The sequence below is a fragment of the Barbus barbus genome, assembly GCF_936440315.1.
Source record: "Barbus barbus genome assembly, chromosome: 13".
NCBI lineage: Eukaryota > Metazoa > Chordata > Actinopteri > Cypriniformes > Cyprinidae > Barbus > Barbus barbus.
The window spans coordinates 1,505,720-1,525,446 of record NC_136741.1 but is presented as its reverse complement, the minus strand read 5'-3'; the positions used below and the strand labels follow the sequence as shown (position 1 = coordinate 1,525,446).

Here is a 19,727-nt window from a genome sequence, read left to right as displayed (position 1 = left end):
GAAACTCTGTTGACCACCCCCCACTGACCATCGACGGCTCAACCGTGGAGAGAGTCGGCAGCACTAAATTCCTGGGGGTGCACATCTCAGAGGATCTCACCTGGACCACCAACGTCATGTCACTCAACAAGAAGGGACAACAGCGCCTCCACTTTCTCCGCCGGCTGAAAAGGGCAAGTCTCCCGCCACCCATCCTCACCACTTTCTACAGGGGCACCATTGAGAGTGTGCTGACCACCTGCATCACTGTCTGGTACGGGAACTGCAGTGCTGCTGACCGCAAGACCCTACAATGGACAGTGAACACAGCTGCAAAGATCATCGGTGCCCCTCTCCCCTCCATCCTGGACATTTTCCTTACACGATGCTCCAGCAAGGCCTCCAGAATCGTGAAAGACTCCACCCATCACCATCAGGTAGAAGGTACCGGAGTATCAAAGCTCGCTCTGTCAGATTGCTCAACAGCTTTTTTCCCCAGGCTGTGAGAGCTCTTAACTCCAATCTCCCTGCCCCCCCACCCCCCACCCACCCAACCAACTCATTCATACTGTTGACAACTTTTCCTAAGTGCAATTCTGAGTGTGCTACACACAGGTGAGTGGGCTATACAAACCACCTGTAGTAACGCACTCATCCCACTATATGCACACTAGACACTTTCCATGAACACTCCCTGCTACAAAGACTCAAAAAATGTTTACTTGAGCATTGCACTACAAAATAATGTTTACTTGAGCATTGCACTACAAATCTTTTTGCACTATGCGCTGCTTCCCACAAAATCTCTCTTTAATCTGCACAACAATTTAATGTACGAAATATATATACAATTTGTATTTTTATTTCTATCTTTTTGCACAATTTCATGTACAGTATATATGTAAAGTTCTTGTACAGTCTCAGTTTGTGTATGTCTAGGCAACTAGGTATAGTAGTTATAGTATTTATAGTATATGTATAGTCAGATGGTCTATTTTTGTCTATAGTCAGACGATCTATTGTTTTTTTTTGTTTGTTTTCTTTTCTTATACTTGCATTGTTGTATGTTTATCTTATGTTTAACTAGTATGTAGCACCGTGGTCCTGCGAGACACGACATTTCGTTCCACACATGTAGCAGAATGACAATAAAGCTCAACTTGACTTGAACTTGAAGCTTCCTCCCTTCAATAGCTCATAGCTCAAATACACGACAAAAGCCATTAAAATAACATTTGTAAACTGTTCATAGTAACTTTTAACTCTGAAACATTAGTTATTTAACATTGATTCACATAATATTCTCACCACTTTAAACCAGAAAATTAACTTTTATGCGTCTTTTACATTTTACAAATATTTATACAAGATAACAAGATAATTGAGGATTTAATCACTTCATTTACCAAGAGAAGTCGATGTTGTTTTCAGTTATGAAGTTTGCAGAAAGACAAATCTTTATCTTCAGGCCTGTATCTGGTCACTTAATGTTCAATTCACACTTTTATCTCAGTCTTATTGGTCATTTACGTCTCTGATACAACTCTTAATTTGTTCATTCAAATTCAGCTTTTTTTTCTCCTTCTCTTTCAGGATCCGCTGCTTCTCTCCAGAAACTAGGGCTGGGCGTATCGATCCTAATATCGATAGTATCGATACCAACGTTGATATTGGTATCGGATCGATACTAGCCTGATAAGATCGATACTTTAGGTTAATGTTTTCTCCTATAAACATAATAACATTGCTTAATAAATGTCTGTGGGTGTATATTCCTCTCTTTTCTCATCTCGTATGAAGCATTGCTGCTCCTCTCCTGCTATGCTGTGTTTGGTTGTCATCACGATACTTTTGGCTCCAGATCGAACGATAGAACTCCGAGCTACAAAAGAAATGAAATCCTTCACATAGTGCATATTATACCTGTATACCGAGTTTAGCATTTTTATACAGTATCACTGTAAGGTGTGTACTGAGTTTAGCATTTTTTAAATTAATTCTTCATGCATTAAGACACTTTAAAATTTCATTATAATGGTTTTCTATGGGAGTAAAATGCTTGCCATGTTGTTTAGCATGTTTGCATATATATTCTGGGCTCAGCTGCTTGCAACATATTATATTTTATTAACAAGCTGTATACCGAATTTAGTCCTTATTTATTTATTTGGTCTTTATCACTGTCTTCCTCCATTCATTAATTGCACCATATTAAATGTTTTTATATATCAGTTAGAGAAAATGTAATTCAGCGTGTTGCATTCATGTTCTGGGTTCATCTGCTGACCTGTACATACATAGTAGGCCTATATATTTTTATAAACTATACCGAATTTGGCCTTTTCATATCACAGTTTTTTTAATTGCGATAATAACAAACATATTACAGTATGTATAAAACAAACAGAAAATACAGTATGTAGCCTACATAACATACTAAAATCCTTTCTATAATAAACCAGTTATGTTTTAGTAGTTCTTTTTCATATCAATGTCTTCATTCAATAAGCCACTTATGTTAAACTTTTCTTTATAATGGTTTTCTATGGGAGGAAAATGCATAATGTGAAATCTTTGAGCGTTGCTTTCATATTCTGGGCACATCTGCTTACTTGTATATCTAGTTTGAAACATTAATAAGGTGTATACTGAGTTTTGTCTTTTAATAATACATTCTTAATTTATTAAGCCATATTAATTATTTTTATAACTCTTTTCTACGGGAGGAAAATACTTAACATGAAACTGTTTATTGCTTGCATGTTCTGGGCTCCTCTGCCTGCAAAGTCCTTTTAGAAAGGCAAATAATATCCACGTAGCTTTAAGGTAAATCTAATATTAGTCATATCAACATTAGTATTGTTAATTTTTTTAATTGTTGGTGGTCATTAAATAAAAAAAAAAAAATCGGTATCGGCGATACTGGCCCTGTATTTACTCAGTATCGGATCCATACCAAAATTTGCAGGATCGCACACCCCTACCGAAAAGTGCTTCTCATCATCCCTCTTCCCGGCTCCACTTGTTAGGGCAGTGAGTTTTTTTTAATTGAACTTCATACATTTTCTTTCTCTCTCTCTCTTTAGAGATATTAATAAAATAAAATAATTGGGTTACACATTCGTGAAGTTTTCCCGGTGGGCCATTGTACAATGTGGGCCAGCTCTTTGCGTAATATATACTCATATATATATGTATGCATGTATATATGCTCTATGACCCAGCCGCGGAAGAGATACCGTTTCTCGAGCGCTTTTCGTGAGTGCGGTTCGAGACGGAGTGAAACATGGACAAATGCGTTTCATTCAATCTTTCAAATTTTTGCGTAGGGCCCCCAGAAGTCTAGGATCGGCACTGATTACGAATTGCGATATTGCTCAGCGCGATTTTCGAATCGCAAAGGCCGGGATTTAAAACATGACTTGCGTGAGTTGTAGCGCTGGCGTGTGAGTTGTGATAACAGTGAGGGTCTCAGAGCGACGGTTCATTATTAAAATGCTCTTTCATATGCATATAATCCATAAATGATCTGTAAAAAGCATTTCACATGTAGGGGTTGAGCGGGGCACAAATGCGGGGTTAAATGTAACACTATACAAATATTTCCACATGCTAGCATAACAGAATGTTCTAAATTTCCTATTATTGCCTTGTCATATCACTATATAGAGAAAAAAGTGCCAAAGTTAAAAAAATCTTTTGAAGATATAGCTGAACATTTATTTAACCATTGAAAAAGTAATTTCTGGCTGAAGTAAATTTGTCATTATGGTTTTTAGTGTTTATTTAAAATGAGACACATCTGTTTATTATTTTTACAGTTATTTCATAATTATTTTAATCTCCAAAATGTTTGAAATAATTCTGTTTCGCTTCTTATGCTTTGATAAAAAAGAAAAAAAAAAGTGTTAATGACAGGGCACTGCATTGTGGGTAAAAACAGAAGAGAACTAAATGTTTTCCACAGCATCATAAAACACCTCCATATTTATTTGGGGAGAAAAATATCTCTGCAACTTTCTGAAAACCATTGCAAATAAATGTAATTAAATCAAATATTAAAAAATATTAAATTATAATGATTAATATTATTCTAAATAAATACAAATATAAAACATACTAAAAACAAGAAATAATACTTTCATTTAATATTAATTTTTAAATAATAATTTTTTATATTAATATTTCACTGTAAAATAAAAAAATTGTATTTAAGAAAAACAATAATAATAATTATTATTGTTATTATCATTTACATTCTAAGTTTTTTTTTGCTGTCTTAATTTCTTAATTTTCATAGTTTAATATATTGACCCCCTTTTTTATTTTCTATTTCTTTTCTATTTTTATTTAGTTGCTTATTTGAATATTATATATCCATAGGCATGTGTAGACATTTAATTTTACTGTTTTAATTTATGTAATTAGTTGAAAGTTTGTTTGTAAGGGCATTAACATGAGACGATATTAGGGGTTTGTTACAGGTAATTGCTTAAAGGATTGTTTATTAGAATAATAATGCTGTGGAATGTTAATTTATGATAATCAGAGTTTCTATCTGTGTATTTGTTATTCCAAGCTGAAAAATCCAATGTAAATTAATCAATCAAACAATCATCTTTATGAGTTAATATTTCTGGTAGATAGCAGCAATATCAATTTGCATGTCACATTTGTCTAATCTGACGAGCTTCTGCTTTATTAAAATAACTGTTTGATTGGATGCACGACCTTTGACATCAACGACACAATGTGGGACATGTTTTCTTCTGCTGACCTTTGACCTACCCTACTGATGTCTCTATCCAGCTCTCTGCTCTTTCGGGTTTACTTGCATTAATCGTGCAACCCTTGTGTGTTTCAGTGTTGGTGAAAAGCAGCTGCATACAAGCTAGTTAAAGGAGGAACAACGACAATAATACCGAAAACTAAACTGCTTAAGCTTCAAAACTTAACTTTAAACTCTAAACAGCTGTAATAAAAACGGTGCTGTAAGCGGTTTCAGATGTTTTGTCAACTTTAGCCAGACTCCCATCCGCTCTCTAAAACCCCGCCCCTCAAAACACGTCAGCCAATCAGAATGAATAAAGTGATTGACAGGCAGTGAGTGTTTGTGATTGGCTGACTCTCTCACTGTTTCACTGAAAACATTGTCAAAAACAATAACTTACAGCACCTTACCATAAGAGTAGAGCACGTTCTGCTGTTGAAACAGAATTATAATTCAGTTTACAACAGCGTATAACAGGGTGGAGTCTCTCTGCACTCACCACTTTATCGTTTTCAGACGGCGGCTCAAAGACGCATCTGAGTTTGGAATCCATGAGATCATCGGGTTTCGCATCTTTCCACTGAAACACATGAAAAATAGGCAATTCATCAGCCACAACCACTACCAGCTGCCCTTATACACACACGCTATACACACTTTAGACTGGAATTCAAGCATTAACTCTATAAAGCCTGCTGTATTGTATGCCATACATGGATTTCTAAGGCCTCTAAATGATCAAACTTTGCTGTTTCACACTCAGTCTCCTGCATGTCTTCTGTCTCTGATTGATAGTTCAGAGTGTTTTATCCAGTAAAAGCTCTTTTAGTGTAATTGTAGAAACTTCTTTCTGCTGTCAAATCTTGACTGATTTTGATCAAGTAAGCGTCAGAATAACTGCAGTCATATTTCCAGATGAACACTTACTGGACTGAAGCAGCTCAGCTTTACTTGATTCTCCAGCAATCATTATCTAGAAAAATCAGTGCGTCTCAAATCTGATCATCAGGATCTTTTGAGGAGTGTTTGTTTCCAGAAGCTTTACTTTCACTGTTCCTCAGCGGAGGAATGATCTTCACAAGCCTCCAAAACACCTCACATCTTCTGAGGAGCGTCTTTCAATCAGCATTGCATTATATGTTTGGATCATTTCAGTCTCATCTTACTAAGACATATTCTTGGAGATATAGAGTGATGATTGATATTTAGATCATTTTATGTCAGTATCTGCTCTACTTTTATGAAGATCTCATTGGTTTACATTACAAGTATCTCATCATAGAAATATCAGCATCTGCATCAAATTCATATTTTTGCTCAGTTTGAGTCTCTGAGTAAAATTGAGCTTCACATTCTCTCTCTATGAGCCAAAAAACAAACAAATATGATACAAAACACATATGCAAACAGTTAAATTATAAATAATAATAATTCTGACTATTATTTTATGTCAGACCTTAAAGGGTTAAAACAGTTGAGCTAAACAGGGTATTTGCTGCCATCTGCTGGTGTGAACATGCAGTTACAAAACTGAACAGCAGCTACAAACACACACACACCACACTCATAACACACACACACACACAGGAGGTTTACCATGGCTTCTGTGTCTGTAGCGGCTGGGGGGACGAAGATGGTCTGTACCATGAACTTGTGTTTACTTTTCTCATTGGGGTCGTAATCAAACGGCTGCAGCATAACTGTGGCATAAAGACAAATATTAACACATTAAACTAATCATGAGTGTACAAGCATTTCTATAAACATGTATAATGCGACTTATCTGCACATAATTAAACTATTCAGTAGCCTATATTATTTTGCACAAGAACTAATAGTGAATATTCCATTAGGACAAGAGTAAAAACTGAACAATAAAGCATCACAAAAGTAGACTTCACATGAGGCTTTGTGTGAGAAACAGATACAAATTTAAGGCAATATTTACTGCCGTATTCATGAGTTTATGAGAAGCACCAATGTCTGAGTCTGAGCTGTTCGATAACTGGTCAAAACCGGCCTGTATGATTCGTTCACTCATTGAATCAATGAAAACAGCAGTCAACGGTTCACAATAGTGATGCTTTTAGTGAATAACAGCTTAAATTTGGGCTTGTTCTTCACACAAATCATCATATGACCTCAGAGGGCTTGGAATATATGAATATAGTCATATTAGCTGTTATGATGCTATTATGGTGTGTTTTGAAGCTTTAAACTTAAATCTATAAACTAGTGATAAAAAAAATCTTTTTAACAAACCCCAAATCTGAAATTACAGTTTTCATTCAGCTAAAAACTGAAAATTAAGTTTATTTAATAATCACTTAATTACTTATTTAGTAATCAACCCTCAAACAAGTGTTGCATATATACATTTAAATTACACAAGGCAAATTTTATAATTTTATTAATAATATAATTATGTTTCTACTCCAATTCATTGTTGAAATATGAACATTTAAAGGTGGCTGTAATAATGTTTTCATTACTGATTCATTCAAACATACATTTTATGGCTGGACGATATGGCCAAAATTTATATCACGATATATTTCTTAATTTCGGTCGATACGATATAATTCCGATATCGATATGAACACTATTTAAAAAAGCCTCATAGAAACTGCCAAGAACAACTTATGAAAAAATGTATTTGCCAAGTCTATGAAACTATCTACTATTTTAGAAAAAAATATACATTACCAGTCAAAAGTTTTTGAACAGTAAGATTTTTAATGTTTTTAAAAGAAGTCTCTTCTGCTCACCAAGCCTGCATTTATTTGATCCAAAATACAGCAAAAACAGTAACATTTTGAAATTTCTTACTAAGCTGAATTTTTAACATCATTACTTCAGTCACACGATCCTTCAGAAATCATTCTAATATTCTGATGTGCTGCTCAAAAACATTTATTATTATGTTGAAAATAGCTGAGTAGAATTTTTTCAAGTTTCTTTGATGAATAGCAGTTTATCTGGAATAGAAATATTTTGTAACATTATAAATGTTTTGACTTTGAAACGTGCAGTGCTCATGTTTATTCATCGAAGTCAAACGCCACAAATAAATCAATGTATGGGAAACACTATATCGAAATATCAGAAATGTGTTTAAAAATCATATCACCATTATTGAAAAAAATTATATCGCGATACATATTGATATTGAATTATTGTCCAGCCCTAGACAAAAGTATAAGTAAGAATATAATTAATATATATTCAGTGCATATATTTATCAAAATGCTCCTCTCTAGAGTTATTTTTCTTCCAGACTAGTGAGTTTATGGTCATCGAATGTCTTTAAGGTAAAAAATTATGTTATGTGGCATTGTTTACAAGTTTTATTGACAAATGAAACACTGATTAATTTTAGTAAGTTTCTTTCAACACCTTCAGATGTTCACTCATGTTTATTTTATGCTGTAACTAGTAGTAAAGACGCAGAGATGATCGCTTGACAGCCATCTAACACGCCACATTAAAGGGCCAAAAAACAGCATTTATTGTTTGAAAAGCTGAGATTGTTTCATGTAACAAAAGCATGTGATATGTCAACTGAAATCAGCAGACTTAGATCATCAAAATAAAGATCCATATTGTCAACCCAGCTCTAACATTGCATCAGAGAAGTGCTAATTAAATTTAATTGTTTTTGTCAATAATTTCAGCCCTACAAAACTCACAAAAAAACTAATTTCCAGATTAATATTTAGGGTTGCTGAACTTCCGGCGCTCACTGACCTGAGACGATGAGCGTGGCCACGGGGTCGATGATGCCGCTGTTTGGCCGTACGCAGTATCTGCGTGGCACTGTGGTCTTGACTTTGAAGCATACTTTCCTATCTGACGGATTCTTTAGCTTCAGATTCGCAGTGACGACATCTGTGAAAGGACCTGAGAAGAAGAGGAGAACATCATCACATCAGGAGTTCAGCAGAAGAAACAATAAGAAATATTGTATATAATGCATTTACAATGCATTTGGGGAAGTCGTGGCCTAATGGTTAGAGAATTGGACTCGTAATCGAAAGCTTGTGGGTTCGAGTCTCGGGCCGGCAGGGATTGTAGGTGGGGGGAGTGAATGTCCAGCGCTCTCTCCACCCTCAATACCACGACTGAGGTGCCCTTGAGCAAGACACCGAACCCCCAACTGCTCCCCGGGCGCCGCAGCATAGATGGCTGCCCACTGCTCCGGGTGTGTGTTCACGGTGTGTGTGTGTGTGTGCATTTGTTCACTACTCACTGCTGTGTGTGTGCACTTGGATGGGTTAAACGCAGAGCACCAATTTCGAGTATGGGTCACCATACTTGACAATACGTCACGACTTTACTTACTTTACATTTAACGAGAAGAGAACCTCACTGAGATTAAAAATCTATTTTACAGGAGTGTCCTGGCCAAGATAGGCAGCCCAGTTATACAAATACACATATGACAAACAACAATACATCGCAACAATAAAATAGAAAAAAAAAACACAGCAAATAAAAAAGAATTTGCAAATCATTAAATAATTTTCTATTGCCCGCAAAAGTGTTTTAAAATTACTAAAAGACACCAACTGATTTAACCAGTTTCATTTGAAGAGAGTTCCAGTCTGAAGGTGCAGCATATCCAAAAGCAGTTTTACCTAGATTAGTTCGAACAAAAGGTACGGAGATTATAATAAGACTGGGAACGCAATGAATAGTTACCAACTATTTTTGTTGAATCAAACAACAGAGACAGAGTGGCAAAAAACCCAGAATTGCTTTATAAATCAATAAGTACCAATGTATTTTCCTTCAAACACCAAGAGAAGAAACTCCATTATATAATGTGCATTAATGTGTAGAGAATTTACAATCCGTAATAAATCTTAAAGCACCATGATACAGCTTCCAGGGGATAAGAAGAGGCATGCTGATACATCCCCGTAGTCAAGAATCGGTACAAAAGTTCCAGACACAAGCTTCTTTTGTACAATTATGAAATGTGACCCTGGACCACAAAACCAATCATAAGTAACACAGCTATATTAGTAGAAATAGCCAAAAAATACATAATAGGTGAACTAAAATTGAAACTAAAAGGTTTAAAATGTAATATTTTTATTTTAATATATTAATATAAAAAAAGTAGGACTAACTCAAATTAAAATATAAAATGAAAGCATAAAAATCTCATATAATATTATAGTGTTTTAATATTTTAAAAGTAAAATAACACTGCAGTTCAGTAAAGTAGATTCAACCACTGTCATTACAAATAAACAGTTTGCTCAACATATATTAGTTAAACGCAGGGGCGTAGATTACGCGGGGGACGTGTCCCCCCCACTTTTTATAAAAAGTAAATTCGTCCCCCGCACTTTTTCATCGGACAGTTGTGTTCTCGACATGTTGAGGTTTTAATGGAGCAATGTATATAAATGCAGAATGATTTAAAATTCAAAGAGACAAGATAATTTATACATGACGTTTACGTTTCCATGGCAATCAGTCACTCAGTTTGTGACGTCACGACATGCCCAGGCTCGCGCCCGCGGTCCCGCGCTGTATCCATCATTCATTAGAGGTCGAGATGAGTTCAAAGCGGCAAAAAAACTCTACACTCCTTTTTTACGAAGAAGTCAAGCAGCGTAAGTTGGCATGTGGGATCCGAATAGTGTTGCACGGTGTTCAGTGACTCTGCCTATTGCTCTTGTTGAATAATTAGCAAGTTTTGATGTTCATTATATAAAAAAAAGAAGCTGCCCGGACAAACATGCACTTATTTATTTTCAGTGTATTTTTCCGTAACTCTTTTGTAACGTCTTTTATTTTAACACGTATGTATGTTATCAGAACCCTTCAAATAAGAATAAAGATCATGTTGAACAGATTTTACAGCGTTTGCAGCATTGTGACATGTTTAACTCTGCCAATTCTACATGATGTATTTCAATCAAGTATGCAAGCACTGATCTGATACAGGACCGATCTTCATTTAGGGCTGCTCTGTCATTAGTGCACATCTACGTTTTTATGTGTTGTCAAGAATGAACAAGAAACAGTCAGCAATTATGAAACAAAACACAACCTGCTTTTGGAAAACAATTAATCTGAGACATCTCTGTATCTCAAGATCAGAACTTGCAATATGAAGTTACTAGAAAATGAATGGAGGAAACTCTTCACTGCATGAAAATGACATAAGGGTTTAGTTTGGCGTATTTTAAACCAACAACACGACATGACTAATCATCAGGCTGGTTAACCCGGACAAACAAGTACATGAAGCACTTGAAAAAAATGCGCTGGATTCTATTGTAGAAGTCATTTCTAGTCAACAACCTGCAAAAGCATCATTTCAGCTGAACGTGTGAAAACACTCCAAACAACTGATCATCTGATTTCTGCAGTTAAATCAGTACAAACCCATCGAGATAAACTGATATTTACTGCAAAGATGTGACTGGTGCATCAACATGATCTTTGGAAAGTTTTGCCTTATATTTTCGGTTTCTATGTCTTTTAGTAATTTTGTTGTTTTTGTCAATTTTGTTCATATATATATATATATATATATATCTTTAGTTTATTTTAATTAAAAAAATTACAAATGTTAGTAATTTAAGCAAACTATTGTAGTTTATTATTAGAATAGAATTAATTCGATTAAATTTTTATATTTTCACTTTAATTTTAAAGTTTTAGATTTTTTTGTGTTTTTGTCATTTTTATTGTTTTTTTATATATACTGTACACACATCTATACAATTTTGTTTGTTTGATATTTTAGTACACTTAAAAAATACTAAATTTAAGGTAAGTGGTTGCAAACAATTTATTTTAGCCACATTAAAAAAAAAAAAGTTGAGAGTTAGCCAACTAAATTTGTTTAAATGTAGCTAAAATAAATTGATTGCAACCACTTACCTTACAATTTTTTTTTTTAGTTAATTCAATTAATCATTTTGTTTCAGTGTACTTCTATCAAGTCAAGTCTGCTTTATTGTCAATTCTTCCACATGTACAGCACATACATACAGAGAATTGAAATTGCGTTACTCTCAGATCCTTGGTGTAAACAGTTAACATTAAACACGTTCGAATACAGATAATACGGTTTAACCATATGTACATACAACTCTATAGCTATACAAGTAAGGACATTGTAGAAAAAAATAAAGAAATAGATAAAGTGGCATAAGGCGCATGGCAGATAGTGCAAACCAGTTAAATAAAAACAAAACTGTGCAGATATATTGTAGTGCAAAAAGAGCTTATCAATCTGAGAACATTGTAGAAAAATAAAAAAAGATAGATAAGTGACATAAGGCACATGGCAGAATAGATAGAGTGCAAACCAGTTAAATAAAACAAAAACTGTGCAGATATGTGTGTAGTGCAAAAGAGCTTGTCAGTCTGTTAAATTGACAGGAGAACAGTCTTTTTATGAGACTATCCGAGGAGGTAGTTTGCAGTCAATGCTGGATGAGGTAGTGATCAGTCCAATGCTGCACAAGTGAGAGGTGCTGGTCACAGTTTGTAAGTAGGTGGGGGTGGCTGGTCCTGGGGGTGTGGGGAGCCGTGGGGGGGGGGGGGGGGGGGGGTCTCATAGTGTCAGAGTTCAGTGTTGTATGGGGTAAAAAGAGGGGAGGGGGGTCAGGGACGGGAGGGAGTTCAGCTTCCTGACAGCCTGATGTATGAAGCTGTCCTTCAGTCTGCTGGTCCTCGCCTGGAGACTCCGCAGACTCCTCCCTGATGGCAGCAGACTGAAGAAGCTGTGTGTCGGGTGGGTGGGATCACCTGCAATGCGGAGGGCTTTGCGGGTGAGACGGGTGGTGTAGATGTCCTGGAGGGAGGGGAGAGAGACACCAACGATCTTCTCAGCTGCTCTCACTATGCGCTGAAGTGACTTGCGGCAGGATGCGTTGCAAGCGCCATACCACACAGTGATGCAGCTAGTTAGGATGCTCTCGATGGTGCCTCTGTAGAAGGTGCACATGATGGGGGCCGGGGCTCTGGCTCTTCTGAGTTTGCGGAGGAAGTAGAGACGCTGCTGTGCTTTCTTGACCAGTGCTACAGTGTTGTTAGTCCAGGAGAGGTCCTCAGTGATGTGCACACCCAGGAACTTGGTGCTGCTCACTCTCTCCACAGTCGCACCGTTGATGGTCAGAGGGGCATGCTGAGTGTGTACTCTCCTGAAGTCAACAACAATCTCCTTCGTCTTCTCCACATTCAGAGAGAGATTGTTGTCACTGCACCACCCGGCCAGGCGGCTCACCTCGCTCCTGTAGTTTGTCTCATCTCTGTTGCTAATGAGACCCACCACAGTCGTGTCATCCGCAAACTTAATGATCAGGTTAGAGTTGTGTGACGGTGTGCAGTCGTGGGTCAGCAGAGTGAAGAGGAGGGGGCTCAGCACACATCCTTGGGGGGCCCCAGTGTTCAGTGTAATGGTGCTGGATGTGTTACTGCCAACCCGTACTGCTTGAGGTCTCCCGGTCAGGAAGTCCAACAGCCAGTTGCACAGAGAGGTATTGAGCCCCAGCTGGACCAGTTTGTGAGTGAGCTGTTGAGGGATGATTGTGTTGAATGCTGAACTGAAGTCTATGAACAGCATCCTGACATATGAGTCTTTTGGTCCAGATGTGTGAGGGCTGGGTGGAGGGCAGTGGCGATGGCATCATCGGTCGAGCGGTTGGACCTATATGCAAACTGGAAGGGGTCAAGTGAGGGGGGGGGGGGGGCAGACTTGATGTGGTGCATGACTAGCCGTTCAAAGCACTTCATGAGAATAGGAGTGAGTGCTATTGGACGGTAGTCATTGAAACAGGATGGAGATGACTTCTTCGGGACTGGAATGATGGTGGTAGCTTTGAAGCATGTGGGGACAACGGCCTGATTTAGCGAGATGTTGAAGATGTCTGTGAAGACATCAGTGAGTTCCACTGCACAGTCTCTCAGTACACGCCCAGGAATGTTGTCAGGACCCGGAGCTTTGCGTGCATTGATCCTGCTGAGGGACCTCCTCACGCTGTCCGGGGACAGCGTCATCACCTGGTCGCCGGGAGGAGGAGGAGTCTTCTGTGCAGTGGTGCTGTTTTGTGCCTCAAAGCGAGCAAAGAAGGCATTCAGCTCGTTCAGCAGGGGGATGGTGCTGTCACAGGTCTGTGGTGGGGGCTTGTAGTCCGTAATGGTCTATGTACTTCAAGTTAAACTAAAAAAGACAAATGTTTGACAATCAAACTATTATAGTTTATTATTCGTTTTTTTTTTATATTTTTAATTGTATTCAAAATTATACATTATAATTAAAGTCGTTAAAGTCGTGACGTATTGTCAAGTATGGTGACCCATACTCGAAATTGGTGCTCTGCCTTTAACCCATCCAAGTGCACACACACAGCAGTGAGTAGTGAACAAATCCACACACACACACACACACACACCGTGAACACACACCCGGAGCAGTGGGCAGCCATGCTGCAGCGCCCGGGGAGCAGTTGGGGGTTCGGTGCCTAGCTCAAGGGCACCTCAGTCGTGGTATTGAGGGTGGAGAGAGCGCTGGGCGTTCCCCTCCCCCCACCTACAATTCCTGCCGGCCGGGGGCTCGAACTCACAACCTTTCGATTACGAGTCCGACTCTCTAACCATTAGGCCACGACTTCCCGTTCCCGTTTTAGTTTAGTTATTTTATTTTCAAGTTAAAACAAAAATGACAAATATTGCCTTTGCAACTGAAATAGAATAAGTTTCTTATATTTTATTTTAGTAAATGGCATTTTTTATATAGTTTTAGTTAACTAGTAAACCTGGTGGCGATTCAACAAAGGTACTATTAATTTATTTAATTAGAAAACATTTGTGTGTTAAAAAAAATAAAATCAAACAAAAACTGATCCTTTTTTACTTTCATACATGTTTCTGGTTTTCATAGAGAGCGATTTATACTCAAAACTGCTCCACGCCGCGTTTTGACGGCTCTCCCATCTTCATATTTTGCCCCTGGACTGATTTCAGCCGCTGTCATCGAGGCAGGACATCCCATACCCCCATAACAGTGACAGAATAAGGACACACACACACACACACACACACACGGGACAGGAGAGTCTTTTCCTTGCCACGAGAGTAAAATCTTCCTCAGGCCTCGCTCTATATATAATAACAGAGACGTACACCGAGAGAAAACAGATATCAGGGCTTTTCACTCACATTTACCAGAGAAATATACTGTGTGTGAATAATTACAATCAGTTTGTGCAAGTGTAGAGCGAACAAATGTGTCGATTCACCGCTAAATCAAAAGAAAAAAATATATATTCTGCAAAACATCATTATTTTAATATTTAGAAAAGGTCCTTATTCTGTTATTACCATAATGCAAAAATGTGTATTTATATATTGTGGTTAGCATAAAGTATTTATATATTATTTAACAATACTGTTTAATTTATGCTATTTTTGTTTGAATGTCACATTGCAAAAAAAATTGAAAAACACTGAAATATGAGATGCATATTTAAAGCTCAATTTTAATGGCATAATAATGTCCTTTAAACACGCAACATTCATGATGTTAATTTCACTGGGGGAAAAAAAATCTGTCATTTTTGACCACCAGAGGGTTAAGAGTTCAGTTAATCTAAATAATTCTTTCGCATCCCAACGTTTGCAGCGTTTGCGACATAATTCCTCAAATCAATGCGTGTTGATACTTCACTAAGGGATCAGATGCACCATTTTCACCTGCTGGATCAGAAAACAAGTGGAAAAATCTCACCCACAATGGATGAGGAATAGGGAGGTAACGATTAACTCAACTCACGATTTGATGAGATCGAAGACATTATACAGTAATGGTAATGTCAAAGTTTCAGAATTAAAAAGGTGGCTAATTGCTAGGGTTGGGACAATAAATCGATATTTTATTGTCTCCAAGAACTGTACTTATCCAGAGTGAGCAAAAGGGCTGGTAAAATCACTCTGGACCCCTCACATCCAGCACACTCCCTCTTTGAACTGTTACCGTCTGGTCGACGCTACAGAGCTCTGAGCACCAGAACGACCAGACACAGGAACAGTTTCTTCCCTCAGGCAATCCATCTCATGAACACTCAACAATAAACGTGGAACACACAACTAATTCATTATCCATTCACCACACTCACTTATTTTTATTTTCTCATTTCTAATTTGCACATACTTGACCTGTACATACATAGTCGCCTATATTATATATTGTGTATTTTTTATTTTTTTGCTGCTTTGTACATTGGTTATTGGCTATTTCTTGTTATTTGGTTTTATTATCTGTGTCCTGTCCTGTTGCTGTCTTTCTGTTGCACTGTGGAGCGTCTGTCACTACAACAAATTCCTTGTATGTGTAAACATACTTGGCCAATAAAGCTAATTCTGATTCTGATCCATTCTGATATCGTGATCCTTCTCCATGCGATATCTGGCACCAAATATCGATATTTTAATTAATACAATAAGGTGCCGGTGCGTCCAGTTTTATGTGAACAAAACTGGATGCTCTCCCTCTGTCTCAGATATTACAAGTGCAACGACCAGCAGAAACATAAATCTGCACCCATGGCATGGAGGACGAAACAAAACCTAGTCAGAGCTACAATGCGGAGCAGACGTGTGCAGTGTGTGTGCTTGCCGCGCGTCTATATTTGAAATAATGAACCTGAGCATGCAAAAGAGCTCCGTTTTTATGATGAGAGGAGTAGAAAGACTGAGAAAGCACTCCAGGTTATTTTTTAAATGTACCAGCTTATATATATATAGGTTTGATAAGCAGTTAAATGTGTGTTTACACGCAGAGAAAAATAAAAGTGTAAACTTTTAATAAGTCGAAGAATAAAATGATTAATTTACAGAACTTTTTTGTTGTTTTCTAACAGTTTGGACTTGAATAAAGAAAGAAAACTTGCACTTAACCTTTTCACAGGCATTTTGTTTAGACATATATCGTGATGTATCATTATAGGATTTTCTAGAAATATATCGATTATGGCAGCATCGCTGTATCATGATTATAATATATCGTGAGGTACCCTGCGATTCCCACCCCTACTAATTGCAAATCGCAACTCATAAGTACCTATTTTTTTTTATTTATTTTTTTTATTCAGTGGTGGAAACAAAAGATTTGCAACAAAATGGCAATATGTAAACTGAGAATTCAGAGAAGAAAAAGTCAGAATTTATATAAACTCCAAATGGCAATATTTAAACTCAGAATTTTGAGAAAAAAAAGTGAGAATTGCGAGACAAAGTTGCCAAAATTCACTTGAGAAAAATTGTAGAATTGTGAGATGTAAACTCAGAATTGCAAATACAAACTCAAATGTAGAGAAATAGCTTAGAATTGTAATATAACTCAGAATTGTGAGATGTAAACTCAGAATTAGCTTATCTAAAGTCTGAATTGTGAGATTAAAAAAGTCACAATTGCCTTTTTTATTCTTTTATCCTGTGGTGGAATTATTATTCTTATAATTAATAAATTACTAAGAAAAAATATTAAAGACTTATTTGTGACCCTGGAGCCCAAAACCAGTCATAAGGGTCAATTTTGTGAAATTGAGATGTATGCATCATCTGAAAGCTGAATAAATAATCTTTCCATTGATGTATGGTTTGTTATGATTGGACAATATTTGTCTGAGATACAACTATTTGAAAATCTGGAATCTGAGGGAGCAAAAAAATCTAAATATTGAGAAAATCTCCTTTAAAGTTGTTCAAATGAAGTTCTTAGCAATGCATATTACAGTTTTGATATATTTACGGTAGGAAATTTACAAAATATCTTCATGGAATATGATCTTTTCTTAATATCCTCATGATTTTGTCATAAAAGAAAAATCAATCATTTTGATCCATACAATGTATTGTTGGCTATTGCTACAGATATACCTGTGCTACTGATGCCTGCTTTTGTGCTCCAGGGTCACATTTATAATACATTATTATATAATTTAAATTAGCCAGCAGCACTTGCGGATCAGAGGGAATCCAGGACACAGAGACGAATCAGCAAAGATCTGTTTCTAATCATCATCTCATGCTGCCACTTATTGTCAGGAGAACTTGTCCAAAAAAACATGATTAAGATCTTGAACAGTCATAAATCAGAGATGTCCGGACCCTTTATCTCAGGTACAGAGATGTTATGAAAGCCTGAACATCCAGAGACAGCAGAACAATACAGCTTCACTCATCACTGCTCCTGGTTTAGAAGTGCATTCATTTTCTAAAAGACGCTGATGAAAATTATTCAAACTCTTAATAGGCATGAAACAAACAAACCAGCCCCAAGTGTTCAAACGTTTGGGTCAGTACGATTTTGTTTTTAAAATAAATTATTTTATTCAGCAAGGATGCATTAAATTTGTCAAATGTCACAAAGATATTTCTAATGTTACAAAAGATTTCTATTTCAAATAAATGCTGTTCTTTTGAACTTTCTATTCATCGGTGAATCATGAAAAATAAACTCTTATCACAGTTTCCACAAAAATATTGTGAAGCACAACTGTTTTCAACATTGATAATAATCAGAAATGTTTCTTGAGTAAATCAGTATATTATTATGATTTCTGAAGATCATGTGACACTGAAGACTGGAGAAATGATGCTGAAAATACAGCTGCAGATCACAGAAATACATTACAGTTTAACACACATTCACATAGAAAACAGCTGTTTTAAACTGTAATATTTCACCCTTTTTCCTGTATTTTTGATCAAATAAAATGAGACTTCTTTCAGAAACACTAAAGCATCTTTCTGACCACAAACATTTGAACGAGTGTAAATAAAATCACAACTGAGGTTAAAATAAATAATTATTGATTAAAATAAATACCAAATTTGAATAAGTAAATAAATAATAGTACTTAAATAATTAAAAATAAGATTAAATAAATTAAAAATATATATTTAAATAATTACATATTTAGATTGAAATTAAAATAAACAAAAAAATGACTAACTAAATTAAAGCAAGTAAATCAATAAATCAATACAGTATTATAAAAGTAAAAAACATACAAATAATATTATAAATATAAATGATAAATAGTACTTGCAAATAATATTTTAGATATAGATTGGCTCTTTACACAAACTACACATATACCTTTTAAATTTTAGGATGGGGGGGGGAAACTCACGCAATAATATTATGATATTTTATACATAAATCTGGGTGTCCATTTCATTTTCTTTTAAATGAAAACATCTACTCTAACATATACTTGGAAAAAATACCATGGTATTGTCACTTTTATATGTCCTTAAATCAGGGCAGAGCCATACAGACAATTATATAATAAATATACTCTTAATAAAGCACGGTGATAGAAACATGATTAGGGATGTATTAGATGGTAAACAGATGGTACAATGATTTATGCCATGGTAATGTGATACATTCACTAAGTTACTCCACGAGGAAGTACCCAGAAATTAGTGAATTTACTTACTAAACGTTTTGAAAGTAGCACATATATACCATAGTAGATACATACAAATCAACATGCTATCATGATACCATGGTACAGGCACAGGACTTTATTGTAATGGTTTGTTTCTTTATTGAAACGCATCCACGTATGGACTTAACACTTTCATTTTTATTTTTCCTCGGTAAACTGACCTGGCATTGTAAACAAACCCGCTTTAACTTCACCAAAACACACCGACTGTCCGCGTCCCTCACTTACCTTTGAACTTCAGGTCGGTGGGAGGATCTAAGACGAGGATCTGCTTCAGTTTGGACATGTTTTTGGCCGCTGAGGTGACGCTTGGAGCCGGAGAGCAGCAGTTTAGCGAAAACCCTTCCACTGAGTCACTGAGCGAGCGCGGCACGGGAGCGCGCTGCGGGTTCGCACAACACACGGACACGCGCGGGGCTGTCTGACCGAGTTCGATTTTTTATAAGTAAAAAAAGTAAAGTCGTGACGTATTGTCAAGTATGGTG

At 36.5% G+C, this 19,727-nt stretch overlaps 1 protein-coding gene across 1 annotated transcript; it reads right to left on the bottom strand.

Moving 5' to 3' along the window:
* Positions 1–5,146: 5,146 nt before the first annotated feature.
* LOC306879198 (vesicle-associated membrane protein-associated protein A-like) lies at positions 5,147–19,572 on the bottom strand (the record flags this gene model as incomplete). Its single annotated transcript, XM_079431992.1, has 5 exons — positions 19,471–19,572; positions 8,498–8,650; positions 6,347–6,450; positions 5,250–5,330; positions 5,147–5,182 (listed from the first exon to the last, which is right to left on the bottom strand). The coding sequence occupies exons 1-5, from the start codon at positions 19,526–19,528 to the stop codon at positions 5,147–5,149; spliced, it is 432 nt and encodes a 143-aa protein (XP_079288118.1). The 5' UTR covers positions 19,529–19,572.
* Between the last annotated feature and the right edge of the window lie 155 nt (positions 19,573–19,727).